The sequence below is a fragment of the Notolepis coatsorum genome (genome assembly GCF_963971535.1).
Source record: "Notolepis coatsorum genome assembly, chromosome: 3".
Lineage (NCBI taxonomy): Eukaryota > Metazoa > Chordata > Actinopteri > Aulopiformes > Paralepididae > Notolepis > Notolepis coatsorum.
In genome coordinates this window covers 214,048,083-214,074,902 of record NC_140167.1, presented here as the reverse complement: position 1 = coordinate 214,074,902, position 26,820 = coordinate 214,048,083, and the positions used below count along the sequence as shown (strand labels likewise).

Below are 26,820 nucleotides of genomic sequence, written 5' to 3'. Positions count from 1 at the left end.
GTCTCTCTGCTAGTAATGTGTCTTCTGTCTCTCTGCTAGTAATGTGTCTTCTGTCTCTCTCTGCTAGTAATGTGTCTTCTGTCTCTCTCTCTCTGCTAGTAGTGTGTCTTCTGTCTCTCTCAGCTAGTAATGTGTCTTCTGTCTCTCTGCTAGTAATGTGTCTTCTCTATCTGCTAGTAATGTGTCTTCTGTCTCTCTCTGCTAGTAATGTGTCTTCTGTCTCTCTCTGCTAGTAATGTGTCTTATGTCTCTCTCTGCTAGTAATGTGTCTTCTGTCTCTCTGCTAGTAATGTGTCTTCTCTCTCTGCTAGTAGTGTGTCTTCTGTCTCTTTCTGCTAGTAATGTGTCTTCTGTCTCTCTCTCTCTGCTAGTAGTGTGTCTTCTGTCTCTCTCAGCTAGTAATGTGTCTTCTGTCTCTCTCTGCTAGTAATGTGTCTTCTGTCTCTCTCTGCTAGTAATGTGTCTTCTGTCGCTCAGCTAGTAATGTGTCTTCTGTCTCTCTCTGCTAGTAATGTGTTTTCTGTCTCTTTCTGCTAGTAATGTGTCTTCTGTCTATCATCTGGTAATGTGTCTTCTGTCTCTCTCTGCTAGTAATGTGTCTTCTGTCTCTCTCTGCTAGTAATGTGTCTTCTGTCTCTCTCTGCTAGTAATGTATCTTCTGTCTCTCTCTCTGCTAGTAATGTGTCTTCTGTCTCTCTCTGCTAGTAATGTGTCTTCTGTATCTCTCTGCTAGTAATGTGTCTTCTGTCTCTATCTGCTAGTAATGTGTCTTCTGTCTCTCTCTGCTAGTAATGTGTCTTCTGTCTCTCTCTGCTAGTAATGTGTATTCTGTCTCTCAGCTAGTAATGTGTCTTCTGTCTCTCTCTGCTAGTAGTGTGTCTTCTGACTCTCTGCTAGTAATGTGTCTTCTGTCTCTCTGCTAGTAATGTGTATTCTGTCTCTCTGCTAGTAATGTGTCTTCTGTCTCTCTGCTAGTAATGTGTATTCTGTCTCTCTGCTAGTAATGTGTCTTCTCTCTCTCTGCTAGTAATGTGTCTTATGTCTCTCTCTGCTAGTAATGTGTCTTCTGTCTCTCTCTGCTAGTAATGTGTCTTCTGTCTCTATCTGCTAGTAATGTGTCTTCTGTCTCTCTGCTAGTAATGTGTCTTATGTCTCTCTCTCTGCTAGTAGTGTGTCTTCTGTCTCTCTCTGCTAGTAATGTGTCTTCTGTCTCTCTCTCTGCTAGCAGTGTGTCTTCTGTCTCTCTCAGCTAGTAATGTGTCTTCTGTCTCTCTCTGCTAGTAATGTGTCTTCTGTCTCTCTCTGCTAGTAATGTGTCTTCTGTCTATCTCTCTGCTAGTAATGTGTCTTCTGTCTCTCTCTGCTAGTAATGTGTCTTCTGTCTCTCTCTCTGCTAGTAATGTGTCTTCTGTCTCTCTCTGCTAGTAATGTGTCTTCTGTCTCTCTCTGCAAGTAATGTGTCTTCTGTCTCTCTGCTAGTAATGTGTCTTCTGTCTCTCTGCTAGTAATGTGTCTTCTGTCTCTCTCTGCTAGTAATGTGTATTCTGTCTCTCTCAGCTAGTAATGTGTCTTCTGTCTCTCTCTCTCTGCTAGTAATGTGTCTTCTGTCTCTCTCTCTGCTAGTAATGTGTCTTCTGTCTCTCTGCTAGTAGTGTGTCTTCTGTCTCTCTCTGCTAGTAATGTGTCTTCTGTCTCTCTCAGCTAGTAATGTGTCTTCTGTATCTCTCTCTGCTAGTAATGTGTCTTCTGTCTCTCTCTGCTAGTAATGTGTCTTCTGTCTCTTTCTGCTAGTAATGTGTCTTCTGTCTCTCTGCTAGTAATGTGTCTTCTGTCTCTCTCTGCTAGTAATGTGTTTTCTGTCTCTTTCTGCTAGTAATGTGTCTTCTGTCTCTCATCTAGTAATGTGTCTTATGTCTCTCTCTGCTAGTAATGTGTCTTCTGTCTCTCTCTGCTAGTAATGTGTCTTCTGTCTCTCTCTGCTAGTAATGTGTCTTCTGTCTCTCTCTGCTAGTAATGTGTATTCTGTCTCTCTCTGCTAGTAATGTGTCTTCTGTCTCTCTGCTAGTAATGTGTATTCTGTCTCTCTCTGCTAGTAATGTGTCTTCTGTCTCTCTCTGCTAGTAATGTGTCTTCTGTCTCTCTGCTAGTAATGTGTCTTCTGTCTCTCTGCTAGTAATGTGTCTTCTGTCTCTCTGCTAGTAATGTGTCTTCTGTCTCTCTGCTAGTAGTGTGTCTTCTGTCTCTCAGCTAGTAATGTGTCTTCTGTGTCTCTCTCTGCTTGTAATGTGTCTACTGTCTCTCTGCTAGTAATGTGTCTTCTGTCTATCTCTGCTAGTAATGTGTCTTATGTCTCTCTCTGCTAGTAATGTGTCTTCTGTCTCTCTCTGCTAGTAATGTGTCTTCTGTCTCTCTGCTAGTAATGTGTCTTCTGTCTCTCTGCTAGTAATGTGTCTTCTGTCTCTCTGCTAGTAATGTGTCTTCTGTCTCTCTCTGCTAGTAATGTGTCTTCTGTCTCTCTCTCTCTGCTAGTAGTGTGTCTTCTGTCTCTCTCAGCTAGTAATGTGTCTTCTCTCTCTCTCTCTGCTAGTAATGTGTCTTCTGTCTCTCTCTGCTAGTAATGTGTCTTCTGTCTCTCTCTCTCTGCTAGTAATGTGTCTTCTGTCTCTCTGCTAGTAGTGTGTCTTCTGTCTCTCTCTGCTAGTAATGTGTCTTCTGTCTCTCTCAGCTAGTAATGTGTCTTATGTCTCTCTCTCTGCTAGTAATGTGTCTTCTGTCTCTCTCTGCTAGTAATGTGTCTTCTGTCTCTCTCTGCTAGTAATGTGTCTTCTGTCTCTCAGCTAGTAATGTGTCTTCTGTCTCTCTCTGCTAGTAATGTGTGTTCTGTCTCTTTCTGCTAGTAATGTGTCTTCTGTCTCTCATCTAGTAATGTGTCTTCTGTCTCTCTCTGCTAGTAATGTGTATTCTGTCTCTCTCTGCTAGTAATGTGTCTTCTGTCTCTCTCTGCTAGTAATGTGTCTTCTGTCTCTATCTGCTAGTAATGTGTCTTCTGTCTCTATCTGCTAGTAATGTGTCTTCTGTATCTCTCTGCTAGTAATGTGTCTGCTGTCTCTCTCTGCTAGTAATGTGTCTTCTGTCTCTCTCAGCTAGTAATGTGTCTTCTGTCTCTCTCTGCTAGTAATGTGTCTTCTGTCTCTCTCTGCTAGTAATGTGTCTTCTGTCTCTCTGCTAGTAATGTGTCTTCTGTCTCTCTCTGCTAGTAATGTGTATTCTGTCTCTCTCTGCTAGTAATGTGTCTTCTGTCTCTCTGCTAGTAATGTGTCTTCTGTCTCTCTGCTAGTAATGTGTCTTCTGTCTCTCTGCTAGTAATGTGTCTTCTGTCTCTCTGCTAGTAGTGTGTCTTCTGTCTCTCAGCTAGTAATGTGTCTTCTGTCTCGTTCTGCTAGTAATGTGTCTTCTGTCTCTCTCTGCTAGTAATGTGTCTTCTGTCTCTCTCTGCTAGTAATGTGTCTTCTGTCTCTCTCTGCTAGTAATGTGTATTATGTCTCTCTCTGCTAGTAATGTGTCTTCTGTCTCTCTCTGCTAGTAATGTGTCTTCTGTCTCTCTCTGCTAGTAATGTGTCTTCTGTCTCTCTCTGCTAGTAACGTGTCTTCTGTCTCTCTCTGCTAGTAATGTGTCTTCTGTCTCTCTCTTCTAGTAATGTGTCTTCTGTCTCTCTCTGCTAGTAATGTGTCTTCTGTCTCTCTCTGCTAGTAATGTGTCTTCTGTCTCTCTGCTAGTAATGTGTATTATGTCTCTCTGCTAGTAATGTGTCTTCTGTCTCTCTCTGCTAGTAATGTGTCTTCTGTCTCTCTGCTAGTAATGTGTCTTCTGTCTCTCTCTGCTAGTAATGTGTCTTCTGTCTCTCTCTGCTAGTAATGTGTCTTCTGTCTCTCTCTGCTAGTAATGTGTCTTCTGTCTCTCTCAGCTAGTAATGTGTCTTCTGTCTCTCTCAGCTAGTAATGTGTCTTCTGTCTCTCTCTGCTAGTAATGTGTCGTCTGTCTCTCTCTGCTAGTAATGTGTCTTCTGTCTCTCTCTGCTAGTAATGTGTCTTCTGTCTCTCTCTCTGCTAGTAATGTGTCTTCTGTCTCTCTGCTAGCACTGCACCACTTAGCCGCCCACAACATTTCATTTTCGAATTATTATGTCCAAGTTAAAAGGCAATGCCGTTTTAGCTGGCATTTTCGTCTTCCTAGCGGCAACGCTCAAAGGGGGTTTTCGTTGTCAAAACTCCCTTGGAACGGTGGCATGTAAACAAAGCGAGCCGGTATACGGAGTCATTCACGCCCAACGTGCTTCAACTCCAGACGTCCATAAAATGTCATTTAAAAACTTGTCGAGCAGCGTACACTTGTTCAATGTCGTCCATCAGAGCACGCCCGCTCTCTCTTTCCACGGTTAAATGTGACAGATATATATAAGAGATATATCTTTACACTGTTTATTTACCTGATAGTATTTTTATTATATGTCCTTTTATCGCGCTGTATGACAGCGTGAGCCCACGCACCTGCGTATTGGAGCGGGAGAAAAAAGTGATCTCTCTATCTGTCTGAACGAGGAGTGTGTGTAAAAGGCACTCGCGACGCACACACATGATTCATTGATTGATTGAAAATGTAATTAACAGATTGCAGAATTGGTACAATACAGTATGGCTCAATACACACAATTGTTAAGGGGATGCAGACCAGAGTAAGACTTTCGTCTTGTTTACATCAGGGTCCCCCATGTTCAATTCATCATAATGCACATGCGCGCTCTGTGCTCTCTCTCTCTGTCTGGCTTGTGCACACGACAAATACCTCCAGCGCATACAGGAGACAAACAACGTCTAACCTGCCTGCATAAATGCACCGTTCAGAAAAGTGAAAATGAAACGTTGTTGTTTCCCTTTAATGTAACCGCAGCCTCAGTCCTTTTAGGATAATTAGGAATCTCTCCAGGGATGCCATCTGACCCAGAGGCTGGACGGTCTGTCTGTCTGTCTGTCTGTCTGTCTGTCTGTCTGTCTGTCTGTCTGTCTGTCTGTCTGTCTGTCTGTCTGTCTGTCTGTCTGTCTGTCTGTCTGTCTGTCTGTCTGTCTGTCTGTCTGTCTGTCTGTCTGTCTGTCTGTCTGTCTGTCTGTCTGTCTGTCTGTCTGTCTGTCTGTCTGTCTGTCTGTCTGTCTGTCTGTCTGTCTGTCTGTCTGTCTGTCTGTCTGTCTGTCTGTCTGTATGTCTGTCTGTCTGTCTGTCTGTCTGTCTGTCTGTCTGTCTGTCTGTCTGTCTGTCTGTCTGTCTGTCTGTCTGTCTGTCTGTCTGTCTGTCTGTCTGTCTGTCTGTCTGTCTGTCTGTCTGTCTGTCTGTCTGTCTGTCTGTCTGTCTGTCTGTCTGTCTGTCTGTCTGTCTGTCTGTCTGTCTGTCTGTCTGTCTGTCTGTCTGTCTGTCTGTCTGTCTGTCTGTCTGTCTGTCTGTCTGTCTGTCTGTCTGTCTGTCTGTCTGTCTGTCTGTCTGTCTGTCTGTCTGTCTGTCTGTCTGTCTGTCTGTCTGTCTGTCTGTCTGTCTGTCTGTCTGTCTGTCTGTCTGTCTGTCTGTCTGTCTGTCTGTCTGTCTGTATGTCTGTCTGTCTGTCTGTCTGTCTGTCTGTCTGTCTGTCTGTCTGTCTGTCTGTCTGTCTGTCTGTCTGTCTGTCTGTCTGTCTGTCTGTCTGTCTGTCTGTCTGTCTGTCTGTCTGTCTGTCTGTCTGTCTGTCTGTCTGTCTGTCTGTCTGTCTGTCTGTCTGTCTGTCTGTCTGTCTGTCTGTCTGTCTGTCTGTCTGTCTGTCTGTCTGTCTGTCTGTCTGTCTGCCTGTCTGTCTGTCTGTCTGTCTGTCTGTCTGTCTGTCTGTCTGTCTGTCTGTCTGTCTGTCTGTCTGTCTGTCTGTCTGTCTGTCTGTCTGTCTGTCTGTCTGTCTGTCTGTCTGTCTGTCTGTCTGTCTGTCTGTCTGTCTGTCTGTCTGTCTGTCTGTCTGTCTGTCTGTCTGTCTGTCTGTCTGTCTGTCTGTCTGTCTGTCTGTCTGTCTGTCTGTCTGTCTGTCTGTCTGTCTGTCTGTCTGTCTGTCTGTCTGTCTGTCTGTCTGTCTGTCTGTCTGTCTGTCTGTCTGTCTGTCTGTCTGTCTGTCTGTCTGTCTGTCTGTCCGTCCGTCCTTCATTCCTTTATGAGTCTCTGTGACCTACAGGTGGACTACCTCAAGTACCTGGCGGTGAACGTGGTGACGTCACATCCACACTACGACCAAGACGGCAACACCTACAACATGGGCACCACTATAGCAGAGAGGGGCAAGACAAAATACGTGCTGTTCAAAGTCCCTGCCGCTCCAGGTTTATCAATTTTATAATCTTTTGGTTATACTTTATTACCACCGGCTTCACATAATTAGCCCTTTACTGCTTTGACTTCATGCCGTGTTGCTTCGTGTAAAGTAGGATATATGCCACCTCCAGTGAAAGTACCTACACTGAAAAGTTAGTTATTGTTATTATGTTTTATTCTCTGTCCATTTAAATTGTGTTTACAGTTGTTAATTTCTTACTTGGATTGGACTGACTGCAACTGGCTTTTGTCTTTTTGCCACTGATTATTGACTATGATTCTGATTATTGAAATATTGACAGTTACATTTCTTTATTTACTCAACCTCTTAAACCCTAGCCATGTTTTCAGAAAATTCGCCTAAAAGTACATACCCAAGTAAATGGAAGATTGCTCCACTTCTACAAGGTCCATGTTCTTGCATGTTCTTGGTATCTATGGACATCTATTTCTCAGAGTGTCGATTTGGCTCCTACATGAATAATTCATTTCTTGGCTGCTGTGTTTTCAGATGATTGGAACAGTTCCATCAGGGTAGCTATGTATCTTAGTATTTCTCTTATCATCATCGTTGATATAGTCTACAGCTGTATAGTCACCTGTTACAACCATTGAGGAGGGCCCCAACTGGATCTTTAGATCAATAAATTCACATTTCTTTGGTATGGTTGAGGAAAGGGGAATGGATATCCTGGGAGTACAGGAGCATAGGAGAGGGGGGGGGGGTGTACATTCATCACCTCGTCTGCATGGCGGAATGATGCCCAGGTGGCCACTGGTGGCGTGGGGCTCATGGTGGGCATGAAAAGCTCTCCGGAGGGCGCAACAGCACACCAACAGGATTCTTGTCACTGACTTCAAGGGGAACCCGGTAACAACTATCAAGAGTGTGTACTCTCCCACCAACGCAGCACCAGTCCAGGATGTGGAGAAGTTCTACGACAACCTAAGCACAGCTATCTACCATGTGCCAGCCCACAACTTCAGGCTAATCCTGGGGGACTTCAATGCAAGGCTTGGACCAGAAGAGGCACCCTTCACATACCACAATAACACCAACCGAAACGGAGAACATCTCTCTGCCTTGCTTATAGCACATAAGCCTAGTAACAGACACAATATTACACTTTGAATACATTCCCTGAGATCTACAGATGTCCCTAGATACCAGGAACATGCAAATGGCCCTGTAGATCTTCCATTTACTTAGGTATGTATTTTAGGTAGATTCTCTGAAAATAGGGCTAGGGCTTAACAGGTTAAGTGAGTCACTGGTTCAATATAGACCTGTTGCTACAAACATGTACAAAGATGGAGCACCACTTAGTGACCAAAACATGGCATTGCAACTAAATAATAACACAAAAATATAGGAGGCACATTTGTGACTGTTACAATTTCACTTCTCGTCCGCTCTTTCCTCAGGTGCCGGGGCGACGGCCCTGAGGAGTGGAGGAGTGTGGAGGTGGTCTGCACCGTGCCCTGCCACTCCCTGCTCAGCCCCAGCTACTACCACAGTTTCGGCATGACCGACAACTACTTCATCTTTGTCGAACAGCCGTTCAAACTGGACATCCTCAAGATGGCCACCGCATACATGAGGGGCGTCAACTGGGCGAGCTGCCTGAAGTACTTCCCTGAAGAGAATGTGATTTACCAACACATTCTTACTGTCCTGATTTTATTCATTCTATTTAATGTATTTCATATAGTGATTATGTTTCCGTATATTTTGTGAACGTTTTCAGTCTTTTTTTTCACAGTTATATAGCCTATTATAAATTTATATATTTATGGACATTATGAATTGGTAGCGTCTGCATGTGGGTGGGTGAATCCACACAATGGACCTCATTCTCGAACATTCTCATACATTTCCTCGTAAATAGCCTTGTAAGAAGTTTGTAAGAGGAAACTTATGAAAGTCCTCCTCCGGATACCTGAATGCATGGAAAGGTGCTCGTAAATGGCCAAAATTATCACAGCTGCGATCCCATGAATGAAGAGCGCCACTCATTCTTAGGTCATGTCCACACGAATTAACTTGTGTATTTCGACAGGTAGTGTGGTGTAGTGTATCTTGTAGACCAGGCCCATTGCAAGTTGCTGTACTCTGTCGTCTACTCTAGTTGTCAAAATGGGCAGGGGTGAGGTAGGTTCTAGGAGTAAGGTCAAGCAGTAGTCTGACTTTGAGGTGCTTTGGTACCATGAGGTGCAAGCATAGTCGTAGAACACTTGAATGAGTGCTCCTGTTAGAGTCTTCAAGGTATTCTTATTTACCAGAGAGGAGATCATGTACAAATATCTTGTTTGTTGCTTGACTTTTTTTTATTACATTGGATGCCATTTAGTCACAGGAAATATTTGCCTCTAGGATGGAACCCACGTAGGTAATTTCATCTTTCCTTGTGACAATATTGTTGTATACGATATCGAATGTATACGTCCCCCTCAAATGTATATATTTTCTTTTAGGATCTCTGTTAAACAGTACTGTATATTTGTATATCTTGTATGTCATAAATGTAACAGTACTGTATGTCGTGTATGTCATAAATGTCATTATGAATTGAAAATGGGGTACCCTGATGTAAACAAGACGAAAGTGTTTCTCTGGTCTGCAGCTCCTTAACATTGTGTGTATTGAGCCTTGTAAGTGGAGTAACGATAAAATTAGCTTGTAACCTTTCTCGTAAGTCTGTTCGAGAATGAGGAACAATATCTTGCGAACTATAGGGTCAATCAGCCTGTGCTTTGGCGCAGACAGTTACAGATGCACAAGGATGAGCATGTGGGAAATGGGAATATGTTTCAGGCAACAGGAAGTATTTTTGATCTTGTATTTTATTTGTGAGTTGAAATCGCACATGGCAATGAGAGCAATTTCTCTGCTGTTTTCTGTGTTTACTCCATGAACAGACTCTGATCCACCTGGTCGACAGAAAGACGGGGAAAGAGGTTGGGACAAAGTACTACACCGGAGCGATGGTCGTGTACCATCATGTGAATGCGTTTGAAGAGGATGGCCACGTGGTCTTCGATGTCATCGCCTACGATGACAACAGTCTTTACGATATGTTCTATCTGGACAAACTGGTTGGGGGCGGTGGGGAGTCCAACAAGGCCTACTCTATGCCATCATACAGAAGATTTGCTCTTCCCTTGCCATCTGCCAATAAGGTATGATTTATGAAACAGTGTTTGGCTCAATTCTCTTAATTCAGGAATTGGTTTTTCACCGTAACCCTCCAATTATGGGCCCGTTAGGGGGATTTTCAATTCTTTATTTTACATAATATGAAAGTACTGGTTCATACCTTAAAAATAAGCCACCACTTGTACAAATCAGGGAGATACTTTTCAATCTATGTCTTATGAATCATGCTTATAACAACTTCGGGTGGAATCTCCTTTGGACAAGCAGCACATAAGCTTTATCCCTAAACAAGTAGACCAAGCTCGATCTTTCATTTTTAGAGACACGATCATAAGGAGGCGTTTGTCAGGGCGGCTACGTGGCGCAGTGGGCAAGGTGCTTGCCACCAACGCAGGATATGCTGGGTTCGAGCCCAGCTCTCGGCGTTGCTACCAGCTTGGCTGGTCGTTCATACTAATACAATTGGCAGTATTAGGGGGTGGGAAGCTGGTGGGTGGGGATCGGACGTTGTGGACAGCGACTCCTACAGGTCGGTTGGTGCACCTGAGCAGTAGAATCAGGTAGCGACGAGGGCGGAGTGTCCCTCCCACGCAGGCCCTCGCCGCTGAGAGATCGCGCTGTGCAGGTGAAAAGATGTGACGGCTGCCTCCTCGAGTACCGGAGGGGACACGTGATGCAAGACTTCGTCCACATTGCAGCCGGCTTGTGGGAGGCATGGCCTAACAGCGTTCGAGACAGGGGAGGGTAGAATTGGACAACGCGAAATTGGGGACGGGAGAAAAATAGAAAAATGGGGAGAAAAAGTAGATAAAAAAAAAAGGAGGCGTTTGTCATAATGAGTCTCCTGACCAATTTAAAACCAAGCATGACTCCATCAGAGCTTCCGACGCAGCGGTATGGTAACTTTTCTGTGACCATCCGTGGATTCCCGGAGATATTATGCACTGTGCACGCACACACACGTACACACTCACTCACACACGCACACACACACACACACACACACACACACACACACACACACACACACACACACACACACACACACACACACACACACACACACACACACACACACACGCACATGCACACACATACACACACAAACACACACACACACACAAAGGGAGAGTGAAAGTACTCAGCCCCTCCCCTATTCAAGTGTAGTTCTTTAGACATCAAGGGAAATCATACAGCGGGACAAGTTAACAATAATTAATCCATTTACAAGTCGTATTATTTCTTTCTTTCTTATTTCTTTATAATAATAATAATGCATTTTATTTATAAGGCGCCTTTCAGGACACTCAAGGTCGCCGTACAACAATTAAAAACAGTTCACCCTTGTGCCTCCCTAGCACTGGTGGAGCTCAGGGAGCTTAGGCGATGAAAGTATGGATCACGTTCAAAGTCATATAATTTTAACTGTTTACTATTTAAAAAAAAATCTCATGATTAACATTAAGAACCTCAATATATCGATGACAGATTACAAATAGTTCTGAATGTTAACCACTTATATTCGTGTTTGTTTGATAGTAAGTCCGTTTTTATGGGGAAAAAAAGCAGAAAAGCGCATATTTATCATATCTCTATATTGCAGCGTGTGAAAACTGCACAAAGTTCCTGTGAATAAGAATCTGCCGTTATAAAAAAAAAAGTTTACTAATTCGGTCAGAAATAGCGGAGACGCTAACGTTAGTAAGCACTGATTATTATTATTATATCTCTGCGGGCGAGCACTACTCGATCTCCCGGTAGATTCAGCTTGACCACCAGCGCACTTCCGCATACAGGGAAATCTACAGGGAGCTCAGCGTAGAGCCGGGCCGGGCTGGGGGGCTCGTAATTCAGCGTGTGACACGCGATAAGGGATAGGAGCGGAGGAGGGGTGTGTTGCGGGCTGATCTCTCTCTCGCGGGCCACGGGCCAATTGCGGCCCGCTGGATGATATTTTGCGGCCCCCTACTTGACATCAAAGTGTAGTGTTAATGCGGCCCGCGCCGCCGCACGCAACTTGTTGCCGAGTCGTTGCGCGAGTTGGCCGTTTTATTTATTTTATCACTTGTAGGCTACCATAGCGCAGGCTCATGGCAGCAACGTTAGTGGTTGAAACGCGATTCCGGAGTGATACCAAGTAGAAGGAAATATATCCTGTCATCACTGCGTATAGCAGGTATCCTCGAAATTCTCTGCTATCTCCTCTGCACTGCTCCAACTGTCTGTGTCTGTCTACTGCTTTGGTCCAATCATATTCAGCGTCCCGTCAGCATCCCACAGTCTGCGAATCAGAGCAGAGTAGGGCGGGTCTTCACGGAATGCGTGTTGTCTTTCAACGGGTCGGAGTCAGAGCGAGAGTTGACAGCGCATTTACAGGTAGTCTAATCTGCAGGTACTGTAGCGAGTAGCATCATTTTTACCAGCAGGCAGCTAGTAGAAAAATATGGCATGTTCAAAGATGGCCAGTAAAATAAAAGTCAACAGTGAAAATCGCTGCAATTCAAAGGTGAATGGACTGAAAAATATGAGTTCATCCTCCCTCCAACCAGTACAATGTGCCAAGAAACGGTAGCTCTTGTGAAGAGTGGCAATTTGAAATGAAATTTGAAACGCCAATACGAAACAAAACAGTTATTTTGATGCAACCTTTCAGCAGTAAGAACCACAAATATAAATGGAATGAAATCATCATATCAAGCTGCAAGCAGAATTATTGTTAAAGTTATGTTTTTTAATTTATGCAAATGACATGTCGTCAGCCTGTGACTGCAACTTGTTCCTGTTTGCGGACGACTCAGCCTTGCTGGTCTCTGACAAGAACAAGTTGCAGGTTGAAAAAACCCTCAGCTCGGAACTAGGCAAAATCTGCATATGGCTCGCTGATAACAAACTATCATTACACATGGGTAAAACAGAGTCCATTCTCTTCGGTTCAAATAACAAACTCAGCAAGACCGACGGCTTCTCAGTTGCAGTGGGTGACAATATTGTCACAAGTGTTAGGGATTTCCTGTCCCTCGTGAATTCTTAATTGATATGGGTGTGGACCAGTCGACCGAAAGACGAAGCGGAACACGGAGTATTTCAAACGGAGCTTTTATTCACAGAGAAGAAGAACAGTCACCACTCCTGCAGCCTGCACGGGCTCCGCTCATCGCCACCAGTAGAAGAAGGGCAGAATTCATCACACTACATGCCATTTATACAGAGGAAGAGGGGAGGGGTGTATGTGTGTATATGTTTCTGTGTGTGTAGTTTGTGTGTGTGTGGTGTGTGCTTGCTGGGCTGTGTGTGTGCTTGTTCAGAAGGGGGGCTAATAGATGGAGATGGAGAAGACCCCTATTCTCGAACAACATCTCCATAACTCATGGGCGGATAGCTGGGTGTGCGCGTGTGTACGTGAGTGTGTGTGCGTGTGCACGTGAGTGTGTGTGCGTGTGCGTGAGATGTACAGGGGGCCCTGTGTGTGGAAGGAGCCTCCAGCCAGAGGTCAGCAGGTCAGACTGAGAGACGCCCAGGCTATAGCTTGCATCATGGGGGAGACAATAGGTGCATAGATATATATAAGATATTGACATTGAATATTACTAGACATCAATGAATTAAATCTATCACAGGGAAAGACGAAATTACCTACCTGGGTTCCATCCTAGAGGCAAATCTTTCCTGTGACAAAATGGCATCCAATGTAATAAAAAAAGTCAACCAATGAACTAGATTCTTGTACCGGATCTCCTCTCTGGTAAACAAGAATACCCTGAAGACTCTGGCAGGAGCACTCATTCAAGGGTACTACGACTATGCATGCACCTCATGGTACCAAAGCACCTCAAAGGCGCTTAAAACAAAATTACAAACATCACAAAACAAACTGGTCAGACTACTACTTGACCTTACCCCCAGAACCCACCTCACCCCTGCCCACTTTAACAACCTAGGATGGCTTAGAGTAGACGACAGAGTACAGCAACTTGCAATGGGCCTGGTCTACAAGATACACTATACGACGAAGGTACCCATGTACACAGGGCCGCCTGGGAGAAATGCGAGGCCCTGTGGGAGATTTAAACGCGAGCCCCCCCCCCCCCCCCCCTAAAAGGTAAAAAAAAAATGTATATATATATATATATAATTTTTATTTATTATTTTATTTATTTTCATAGTCAACATATTCTTAAATAATAGCGCTGCCCGAAACTGGGCATGATACAGTCAACATATAGCAAGAGAGAGAGCGAGAGAGAGCTCCCGTTCTACAGTCAATATACAGTGTTATCGCTGCACAGACCCGGCAATGCCCCTGACCCTCCACCAGAGCAAGGCCAGAGAGAGAGAGAGAGAGAGACACATTGGAAAGAAACAACCCAAAACCAGAGCAAATTTAAATGCTATTTGGCCCTAAACAGAGAGTACACAGTGGCAGAATACCTGAGCACTGTGACTGACCCAATACTAAGAAGATCCTTGACTAGGTACAGACTCAGCGAGCACAGCCTAGCCATCGAGAAAGGCCGCCATAGGCAGACCTGGCTCCCAAGCGAAGACAGACCCACTGCACACAAGATGAGGTGGAAACCGAGCTCCACTTCTTAACAACCTGCCCACTATACCAAGACATACTTCCCACAAATTGCAAACACCCAAAGAGACTTTGAAAACATCGACAATAACTCAAAACTCCCATACCTACTGGAAGAAATACAAGAATGTGAAATAAAGCCCATTTGAATTGAAGAGAGAGATAGATAGAGCATGTCTGTGTGTGTTAGAAAGAGAGAGATAGAGAGAGAGCATGTCTGTTTGTGTGTGTGTGTGTTAGAGAGAGAGCATGTATATGTGTGTTAGAAAGAGAGAGAAATATATAGAGAGAGAGCATGTCATTTTGTGTGTTTGAGAGAGATATAGAGCATGTCTGTGTGTGTTAGAAAGAGAGAGAGAGAGAGCATGTGTGTTTGTGTGTTAGAGAGAGAGAGCATGTCTGTGTGTGTGTGTGTGTTAGAGAGAGAGCATGTATGAGAGAGATAAGCAAAGATGAGCCCCTAAAGGATATTCAACTTTTAATGGAAGAACAAAACAGAAGGAAAAGATAACTTCACAAAGGCAACATGAATATACATAGATCCAAAAGGACAAAGATCAACACTTAAATCCAAAGAGCAGAGGGTCTATACCAGAGAAAACAAAGTAGCAAGGAGCCAATGGCCGACATCAGCTAAATAGGCTAACTGCAAATAGAGTAGCCAGGTACTGACACCAGGCCACACACCGTTAGCTACTACAACAGCTAGCCAGCCCGTTTGGCTCAATATAACGTTAGCTACGTTAGCTAGCCGGCCCGCTTTGGCTCAATATAACATTAGCTACAACAGCTAGCTGGCCCGTTTGGCTCCCGAGAGAGAGAGAGAGAGAGATATATCCACGGCGGGAATAGAATAGAGTGCATTAAAAACTCACCAAACGTCCAAGAGGATGGTCATCTGCCGAATGACCGTCCTCTTCATCTTGGCATAACAATGCTGCATGCGCTCTCTCTAGGTTAGCTAACGCTAGTTAGCCTTTAGCTAAGCTAGCTACTAGCCGACATCATCATGGCTATCCCGACTGAACCACACGTTAGCACTCGATATTATAACATAGCTAAAGCTAACTAGCTGTCCCTGCCTTTAGCTAAGCCGACATGGCTAGCCTGACTGAACTGTCTAACATGTAACAACTTTCATCTTCAGTCCATCTGCCGAATGACCGTCCTCTTCGTCTTGGCTGGCATAATTAAGCATAACCTCCAAAGCTGCGTGCGCGAAATAGTGAAACGCAGCTGACGAACGCCGGCGTACACATGATGTAACCCCTCCCTTCGTTGAAACCAATAGTATGTCTGCTGCAGAGCCCCAGAGCTCCAATAGTGAGTATGTCTGCTGCGGAGCCGCAGAGCCAGGAACAAGTCAGACACATTCTACAAACGTGTCTAATGTGAAATATATAAGCATATAAGCAAAACTAGATTTTATGTCTGTGATGAAAAAGGGCCTCGCGGGAAGGGGGGCCTCGCAAAAACAAAAAAAAGAAAAAAAATAAATTGTGCGAGGCCCCTTCCCTCGAGGCCCTGTGCGACCGCACACCCCCTGAGGCGGCCCTGCATGTGCATGTCAAAATACTTCCCAAAGGTCAGTGAATACCACAACCACTACACCAGAGGAAGCTCAACAAATCATGTTAAACCCAGATTCGGCTCAAACAAGGGACTAAATACGTTTCGCAATTATGCCACATCAATGTGGAACGCCCTACCCAAAGCTGTAAAGGAATGTGAATCCCTACCCACATTCAAAACCGCTCTTAAAGAGCACCTACGGGAGGCTGCAATTCGAAACTGGCCACCGTAAATGCCCAAAACCCCCACCACCTCCTAATAGACAGTCTCCTCCCCACCGCATGTATATATTCCCTCCCCGCCGTATGTATATTTCTCTCCCACCCACCCACCCCCTCCTAATGTACAGTCCCCTCCCCATCATATGTATATACTCTGTCAGGATCTAGGGGTAACAGTACTGTATATTTGAATACCGTTTATGTCACAAATGTATCAGTACTAAATACCTATATGTCCCTATGCCATAAATGTCATGTATGTTGTGTATGGCATAAATGTCTATATGAATTGAAAATGGGGGACCCTGATGGAAACAAGACAAACGTCTTTCTCAGGTCTGCATCCCCTTAACAATTGTGTGTATTGAGCCGTACTGTATTGTACCCTTTCTGCAATCTGTTAAATAAAGTTTTCATTCATTCATTCATTCATTCATTCATTCATTCATTCATTCATTCATTCATTCATTCATTCATTCATTCATTCATTCATTCATGTCACAACGATAAAAAGCAACCAAGTGTCACTGCTCACTCAGTGGCATGGGTGTTGGCTAAACACAAGAAGCCATTCTCTGATGCATAAATAATAAAATAATGTATGACTGAAGTGATGGAGACCATGTTTGAAGGCAAACAAAAGCAAATCCTCCTCTGATAGCACAGCAACCAGAATAACTGAAATACTGGCTGTGATAGAATAAAAAGAATGCACAGTGCATTTCCATAGCTGTGGATGAGTCCACTGACACCACTGAGAATGCTCAGTTGCTGGTGTTTTTGAGGTTTTATGATGAGGCAAAGGGGTAGTTTGTTGATGTATTAATACATTTTTGGAATACTTGAAACCCTTTTTTTGTGGAATATTTGATGCGGCCCAGCCTCACCCAGACTCTACCTCCAGCGGCCCCCAGGTAAATTGAGTTTGAGACCCCTGCTCTTGACCAAGGAGAGCCTTTATTTCGCACCATTTCAGCAAAACAGTAAAAACATTGACCATGACAGAAAGTGTATAAAGGTGCTGAGTAGAGGCAAGAGACCCAGATGGGCCTAAATGTAACGGATATGTGCCGCGATAGTGTGACTACGGCACATAGAAGTAAAAACTCACTCCCCAGAGGCATCCAAACTGAGCGCTTAGGAGGGAATTCCTTTCTTGGCGCAGCGGTTTGCGATGCTGGCCCCAGTGCGGACGCCCGGGGTTCGACTCCCACTCAAGGCATGGTCGAAGTAGTGGCAGGTTCAGCGTTGAACCGGCTACATATACAGGGCCTCAACTCATTAAATCAGTGGATTAAAAAAAACACAAAAACAAAAGTAAAGTGAAATAAGTTCATAAAACAATTTTCATAATATTAAGATAATAATAATAAAAACAATAATCAAAGTAATAATAATAACAACAATAATTAGTCTAAACAGATTTGAGTGATGAAATAGATGAAATAAATATTACATTTAGCAAATAAGGAAACAGATAGAGAACATTTCAAAGCATTAGAAATTGCGAATATAATATTTGTTTACCTAATTCTGAATCACGCAACATTTTCGCCATTTATGAAAAATCCTCTCTACCGAGATGAGGATGTTTTCACACCTATTAGAGCCTATTGTTCGCCCATGCAGACGAGCCTATTGTTCTCCCATGCATGGGAGCTCTGACCTCAGAGAGTGAAATATTTAAAGATCTTTTTAATAAAGTCCATCTTTTCCTGAACCACGCCACCTTCGGTGGATCTGTGAAGAAACATGTTTTGGTCAAATCACATTCACTTCAATCAAATCAATAGGTTGGATTCAATCATAAACATTTAAAAATATATATTTTTCTTGTTTCATACCCAACTTACTATATTAAAGTAAAATGTTACAGACTTCAAGAAGCCCATCTGATTTGATACCTGTTGGAAATATTTTACATCGACCCAAAATGTCCACCAGTGTTTTGATGATGATTATTATTATTATTATTATTATTATTATTATTATTATTATTATTATTATTATTATTATTATTATTATTATTATTATTATTATTATTATTATTATTATTATTATTATTATTATTATTATTATTATTATTATTATTATTATTATTATTATTATTATTATTATTATTATTATTATTATTATTATTATTATTATTATTATTATTATTATTATTATTATTATTATTATTATTATTATTATTATTATTATTATTATTATTATTATTATTATTATTATTATTATTATTATTATTATTATTATTATTATTATTATTATTATTATTGTTACAAAGGTTCAGATTAAACCGAATATATATATTTATTGCTCGATATCCCTTGTATAATATTTGTATATCGTTTGATATCCCTTGTATATTCTTTGTATATATACACGGAATATCCCTTTACCTGGGTACAAACCAGAGTAATATTCGCTCTCCTATTGGACAGCGACCCCTAGGCGCCAACGACCAAGCCCCCAACGGCAAGTTCAAAGGCAACTCCGGGCATGTCTCAACATGTCCAGAGTCTGCGCAGTAATACGAGACAGAACTGAGGTTGGCACTAGATAATTCACCTTACGTATAAATACGGCGCAGGTGTACACAGCAGCACTTGTCTTACCAAAACCTTGAAGCCTTCACCACGAGTCAACGTCCAGTGAAGTTAGCAACTTTGCCTCTAAATAGAGTATTGAGAACCGCGTGCGAATAGATTGCTAAAGTGTCAGAGTTTAACGCAGTAACGTTGAGTGCGACTTAATCTAATGTGAAGTAATAGTCTATCATTTATAGTGTATCGTGCGGCTACAGTTCTTCAGTGACCAGCATTACCACCGGTTCGTTGTGTATATAGCTAGTGCACTTATCCAGGCTGGGCGGCCTAAACTCGTGCCCCCACCCGAGGAGTCCTAGACGAGAACCGTTGGATATGTACATCGGAGAACCTACACCGGCGACTGCAGAACCATTTCTGGTTGGATTATATTGCTTTGGGACCGTGACCGCTGGAGCAGAGAACCGTCGATCCCACTGTCGTTTGGGATCTACCCCCCGTGAGGATCATCACTCGAGCCCGCCTCTAGGAAGAGGCTGGCTAGCTGTCTTCCATGCTGTCGAGCATACTGGATTATAGCTGTTGCTTTGTCTGCTGATCAAGGGAGTACATGCACTGGCTCCTGTATCTGGAGCCTCGTTATTCCTCGTTGACCCAGACTTTGTACCCGAACATTCCTCTACCCCTGCCGGCCTTACACCCGGAGGGAACCCCCCAGTGTCTCCAGCTGGTACTAGTGTGCCCTATGTAATTGCTATACCACAGGTGGCGTCAGTTTAGACCCATCCTAGTATTCATACTATTCTCATTGACTTACGCTCTTGACTGACTTTACGTGTGTTCTTCGCCATACAAGCGCGAGCCTAATTCTCAATCTGTAACCTAACGTTGCTTAATAATAATAAATACCCTCCAAATAGAACTTTATGTGTCAATGCCGTATTCTTGTGTGGGTGTTCACCATATATATTCATGTACTGTATGGCCAGTAATTAAAGTACATAACTAGTATTGGTTTAATATATCATACTCTTTAATACAGTCAGGGAATTGTACCCCTCAGTTACAATTATTATTATTATTATTCATATTATTATTATTAATATTATTATTATTATTATTATTATTATTATTATTATTATTATTATTATTATTATTATTATTATTATTATTATTATTATTATTATTATTATTATTATTATTATTATTATTATTATTATTATTATTATTATTATTATTATTATTATTATTATTATTATTATTATTATTATTATTATTATTATTATTATTATTATTATTATTTGTTTTTAGATATTGGAAGCAAAAATGGTTAGCCTTTGTTAGCAATGCCATCTCTAACAGTGCTGAACATTCTCCTCACATCTCTAACGGTGCTGAACATTCTCCTCACATCTCTTACGGTGCTGAACATTCTCCTCACATCTCTAACGGTGCTGAACATTCTCCTCACATCTCTAACGGTGCTGCACATTCTCCTCACATCTCTAACGGTGCTGAACATTCTCCTCACATCTCTAACGGTGCTGAACATTCTCCTCACATCTCTAACGGTGCTGAACATTCTCCTCACATCTCTAATGGTGCTGAACATTCTCCTCACATCTCTAACGGTGCTGAACATTCTCCTCACATCTCTAACAGTGCTGAACATTCTCCTCAGGGGGCTGAGGGGGGACAGCTCTAACAGTGCTGAACATTCTCCTCACATCGCTAACGGTGCTGAACATTCTCCTCACATCTCTAACAGTGCTGAACATTCTCCTCACATCTCTAACAGTGCTAAACATTCTCCTCACATCTCTAACGGTGCTGAACATTCTCCTCACATCTCTAACGGTGCTGAACATTCTCCTCACATCTCTAACGGTGCTGAACATTCTCCTCAGGGGGTACACCAGGTGGGCGAGGACCTGGTGAAGCTGAAGTACATGAGGGCCAGCGCTGTAAAGGAGAAAGACGGCAAGCTGACCTGCCAGCCAGAGGTGCTTTGTGGAGGTGAAGCAACATGTAGAGCAACATGTCGAGCAACATGTAGAACAACCTGTAGAGCAACCTGTAGAGCAACCTGTAGAACAACCTGTAGAGCAACATGAAGAGAAACCTGTAGAACAACATGTAGAGCAACATGTAGAGCAACATGTAGAGCAACATGTAGAGCAACATGTAGATCAACATGTAGAGCAACGTGTAGAGCAACCTGTAGAACAACCTGTAGCCACAGGCTGAACTAAAGACACAACCTGTAGACTGAACTAAAGACACAACCTGAACTAAAGACACAACCTGTAGACTGAACTAAAGACACAACATGTAGACTGAACTACACAACATGTAGACTGAACTAAAGACACAACATGTAGACTGAACTAAAGACACAACATGTAGACTGAACTACACACCATGTAGACTGAACTAAAGACACAACATGTAGACTGAACTAAAGACACAACCTGTCGACTGAACTAAAGACACAACATGTAGACTGAACTAAAGACACCACATGTAGACTGAACTAAAGACACAACATGTAGACTGAAAGACACAACATGTAGACTGAACTAAAGACACAAACTGAACTAAAGACACAACATGTAGACTGAACTAAATACACAACATGTAGACTGAACTACACAACATGTAGACTGAACTACACAACATGTAGACTGAACTAAAGACACAACATGTAGACTGAACTAAAGACACAACCTGTAGACTGAACTAAAGACACAACATGTAGACTGAACTAAAGACACAACCTGTAGACTGAACTAAAGACACAACATGTAGACTGAACTAAAGACACAACATGTAGACTGAACTAAAGACACAACCTGTAGACTGAACTAAAGACACAACATGTAGACTGAACTAAATACACAATGTGTAGACTGAACTAAAGACACCACCTGTAGACTGAACTAAAGACACAACATGTAGACTGAACTAAAGACACAATATGTAGACTGAACTAAAGACACAACATGTAGACTGAACTAAAGACACAACCTGTAGACTGAACTAAAGACACAACCTGTAGACTGAACTAAAGACACAACCTGTAGACAACATGTAGACTGAACTAAATACACAACATGTAGACTGAACTAAAGACACAACATGTAGACTGAACTAAAGACACAACATGTAGATTGGACTAAAGACGCAACATGTAGACTGGACTAAAAACACAACATGTAGACTGAACTAAAGACACAACATGTAGACTGAACTAAAGACACAACCTGTAGACTGAACTAAAGACACAACATGTAGACTGAACTAAAGACACAACCTGTAGACAACATGTAGACTGAACTAAAGACATAACATGTAGACTGAACTGAAGACACAACCTGTAGACTGAACTAAATACACAACATGTAGACTGAACTAAAGACACAACATGTAGACTGAACTAAAGACACAACATGTAGATTGGACTAAAGACACAACATGTAGATTGGACTAAAGACGCAACATGTAGACTGGACTAAAAACACAACATGTAGACTGAACTAAAGACACAACATGTAGACTGAACTAAAGACACAACCTGTAGACTGAACTAAAGACACAACATGTAGACTGAACTAAAGACACAACATGTAGACTGAACTAAAGACACAACCTGTAGACTGAACTAAATACACAACATGTAGACCGAACTAAAGACACAACATGTGGACTGAACTAAAGACACAACATGTAGACTGAACTAAAGACACAACATCTAGACTGAACTAAAGACACATCCTGTAGACTGAACTAAAGACACAACATGTAGACTGAACTAAAGACACAACATGTAGACTGAACAAAAGACACAACCTGTAGACTGAACTAAAGACACAACATGTAGACGGAACTAAAGCCACAACCTGTAGACTGAACTAAAGACACAACATGTAGACTGAACTAAAGACACAACATGTAGACTGAACTAAAGACACAAACTGAACTAAAGACACAACATGTAGACTGAACTACACAACATGTAGACTGAATGTTGTGTAGTTCAGTCTACATGTTGTGTCTTTAGTTGAAGTACATGAGGGCCAGCGCTGTAAAGGAGAAAGACGGCAAGCTGACCTGCCAGCCAGAGGTGCTTTGTGGAGGTGAAGCAACCTGTAGAGCAACATGTCGAGCAACATGTAGAACAACCTGTAGAGCAACCTGTAGAGCAACCTGTAGAACAACCTGTAGAGCAACATGAAGAGAAACCTGTAGAACAACATGTAGAGCAACATGTAGAGCAACATGTAGAGCAACATGTAGAGCAACATGTATAGCAACATGTAGAGCAACGTGTAGAGCAACCTGTAGAACAACCTGTAGCCACAGGCTGAACTAAAGACACAACCTGTAGACTGAACTAAAGACACAACCTGAACTAAAGACACAACCTGTAGACTGAACTAAAGACACAACATGTAGACTGAACTAAAGACACAACATGTAGACTGAACTACACAACATGTAGACTGAACTAAAGACACAACATGTAGACTGAACTACACAACATGTAGACTGAACTAAAGACACAACCCACAACATGTAGACTGAACTAAAGACACAACCTGTAGACTGAACTAAAGACACAACATGTAGACTGAACTAAAGACACAGCATGTAGACTGAACTAAAGACACAACCTGTAGACAACATGTAGACTGAACTAAAGACACAACATGTAGACTGAACTGAAGACACAACCTGTAGACTGTACTAAAGACACAACATGTAGAGTGAACTAAAGACACAACATGTAGATTGGACTAAAGACGCAACATGTAGACTGGACTAAATACACAACATGTAGACTGAACTAAAGACACAACATGTAGACTGAACTAAGGCACAACATGTAGACTGAACTAAAGACACAACATGTAGACTGAACTAAAGAGACAACATGTAGACTGAACTAAAGACACAACATGTAGACTGAACTAAAGACACAACCTGTAGACTGAACTAAAGACACAACATGTAGACTGAAAGACAAACCATGTAGACTGAACTAAAGACACAAACTGAACTAAAGACACAACATGTAGACTGAACTAAATACACAACATGTAGACTGAACTACACAACATGTAGACTGAATGTTGTGTAGTTCAGTCTACATATTGTGTCTTTAGTTGAAGTACATGAGGGCCAGCGCTGTAAAGGAGAAAGACGGCAAGCTGACCTGCCAGCCAGAGGTGCTTTGTGGAGGTGAAGCAACCTGTAGAGCAACATGTCGAGCAACATGTAGAACAACCTGTAGAGCAACCTGTAGAGCAACATGTAGAGCAACATGTAGAGCAACGTGTAGAGCAACCTGTAGAACAACCTGTAGCCACAGGCTGAACTAAAGACACAACCTGTAGACTGAACTAAAGACACAACCTGAACTAAAGACACAACCTGTAGACTGAACTAAAGACACAACATGTAGACTGAACTAAAGACACAACATGTAGACTGAACTAAAGACACAACATGTAGACTGAACTAAAGACACAACATGTAGACTGAACTAAAGACACAACATGTAGACTGAACTAAAGACACAACCTGTAGACTGAACTAAAGAGACAACCTGTAGACTGAACTAAAGACACAACATGTAGACTGAACTAAAGACACACCATGTAGACTGAACTAAAGACACAACATGTAGACTGAACTAAAGACACAACATGTAGACGGAAATAAAGACACAACATGTAGACTGAACTAAAGACACAACATGTAGACTGAACTAAAGACACAAACTGAACTAAAGACACAACATGTAGACTGAACTACAGAACATGTAGACTGAACTAAAGACACAACATGTAGACTGAACTAAAGACACAACCTGTAGACAACATGTAGACTGAACTAAAGACACAACATGTAGACTGAACTGAAGACACAACCTGTATACTGAACTAAAGACACAACATGTAGACTGAACTAAAGACACAACATGTAGACTGAACTACACAACATGTAGACTGAACTAAAGGCACAACATGTAGACTGAACTAAAGACACAACCTGTAGACTGAACTACACAACATGTAGACTGAACTAAAGACACAACATGTAGACTGAACTAAAGACACAACCTGTAGACTGAACTAAAGACACAACATGTAGACTGAACTAAAGACACAACCTGTAGACTGAACTAAAGACACCAGATGTAGACCGAACTAAAGACACAACCTGTAGACTGAACTAAAGACACAACATGTAGACACCACATGTAGACTGAACTAAAGACACAACATGTAGACTGAAAGACACAACATGTAGACTGAACTAAAGACACAAACTGAACTAAAGACACAACATGTATACTGAACTAAATACACAACATGTAGACTGAACTAAAGACACAACATGTAGACTGAACTAAAGACACAACCTGTAGACTGAACTAAATACACAACATGTAGACTGAACTAAAGACACAACATGTAGACGGAAATAAAGACACAACATGTAGACTGAACTAAAGACACAACATGTAGACTGAACTAAAGACACAAACTGAACTAAAGACACAACATGTAGACTGAACTAAATACACAACATGTAGACTGAACTACAGAACATGTAGACTGAACTAAAGACACAACATGTAGACTGAACTAAAGACACAACCTGTAGACAACATGTAGACTGAACTAAAGACACAACATGTAGACAACATGTAGACTGAACTAAATACACAACATGTAGACTGAACTAAAGACACAACATGTAGACTGAACTAAAGACACAACATGTAGATTGGACTAAAGACGCAACATGTAGACTGGACTAAAAACACAACATGTAGACTGAACTAAAGACACAACATGTAGACTGAACTAAAGACACAACCTGTAGACTGAACTAAAGACACAACATGTAGACTGAACTAAAGACACAACCTGTAGACAACATGTAGACTGAACTAAAGACATAACATGTAGACTGAACTGAAGACACAACCTGTAGACTGAACTAAATACACAACATGTAGACTGAACTAAAGACACAACATGTAGACTGAACTAAAGACACAACATGTAGATTGGACTAAAGACACAACATGTAGATTGGACTAAAGACGCAACATGTAGACTGGACTAAAAACACAACATGTAGACTGAACTAAAGACACAACATGTAGACTGAACTAAAGACACAACCTGTAGACTGAACTAAAGACACAACATGTAGACTGAACTAAAGACACAACATGTAGACTGAACTAAAGACACAACCTGTAGACTGAACTAAATACACAACATGTAGACCGAACTAAAGACACAACATGTGGACTGAACTAAAGACACAACATGTAGACTGAACTAAAGACACAACATCTAGACTGAACTAAAGACACATCCTGTAGACTGAACTAAAGACACAACATGTAGACTGAACTAAAGACACAACATGTAGACTGAACAAAAGACACAACCTGTAGACTGAACTAAAGACACAACATGTAGACGGAACTAAAGCCACAACCTGTAGACTGAACTAAAGACACAACATGTAGACTGAACTAAAGACACAACATGTAGACTGAACTAAAGACACAAACTGAACTAAAGACACAACATGTAGACTGAACTAAATACACAACATGTAGACTGAACTACACAACATGTAGACTGAATGTTGTGTAGTTCAGTCTACATGTTGTGTCTTTAGTTGAAGTACATGAGGGCCAGCGCTGTAAAGGAGAAAGACGGCAAGCTGACCTGCCAGCCAGAGGTGCTTTGTGGAGGTGAAGCAACCTGTAGAGCAACATGTCGAGCAACATGTAGAACAACCTGTAGAGCAACCTGTAGAGCAACCTGTAGAACAACCTGTAGAGCAACATGAAGAGAAACCTGTAGAACAACATGTAGAGCAACATGTAGAGCAACATGTAGAGCAACATGTAGAGCAACATGTATAGCAACATGTAGAGCAACGTGTAGAGCAACCTGTAGAACAACCTGTAGCCACAGGCTGAACTAAAGACACAACCTGTAGACTGAACTAAAGACACAACCTGAACTAAAGACACAACCTGTAGACTGAACTAAAGACACAACATGTAGACTGAACTAAAGACACAACATGTAGACTGAACTACACAACATGTAGACTGAACTAAAGACACAACATGTAGACTGAACTACACAACATGTAGACTGAACTAAAGACACAACCCACAACATGTAGACTGAACTAAAGACACAACCTGTAGACTGAACTAAAGACACAACATGTAGACTGAACTAAAGACACAGCATGTAGACTGAACTAAAGACACAACCTGTAGACAACATGTAGACTGAACTAAAGACACAACATGTAGACTGAAC

The 26,820-nt window shown here is 42.0% G+C and overlaps 1 protein-coding gene across 1 annotated transcript in view; it reads left to right on the top strand.

Annotated features, from left to right (window-relative positions):
- Positions 1 to 26,820, top strand: part of bco1 (beta-carotene oxygenase 1) — a gene marked incomplete at both ends in the record, with an annotated part of 375,342 nt that overhangs the window by 81,335 nt on the left and 267,187 nt on the right. The window contains 5 exon segments of the mRNA XM_084309454.1: positions 6,237 to 6,381; positions 7,799 to 7,810; positions 7,813 to 8,021; positions 9,293 to 9,553; positions 20,356 to 20,464. Coding sequence (XP_084165580.1) covers positions 6,237 to 6,381; positions 7,799 to 7,810; positions 7,813 to 8,021; positions 9,293 to 9,553; positions 20,356 to 20,464 — 736 coding nt within the window.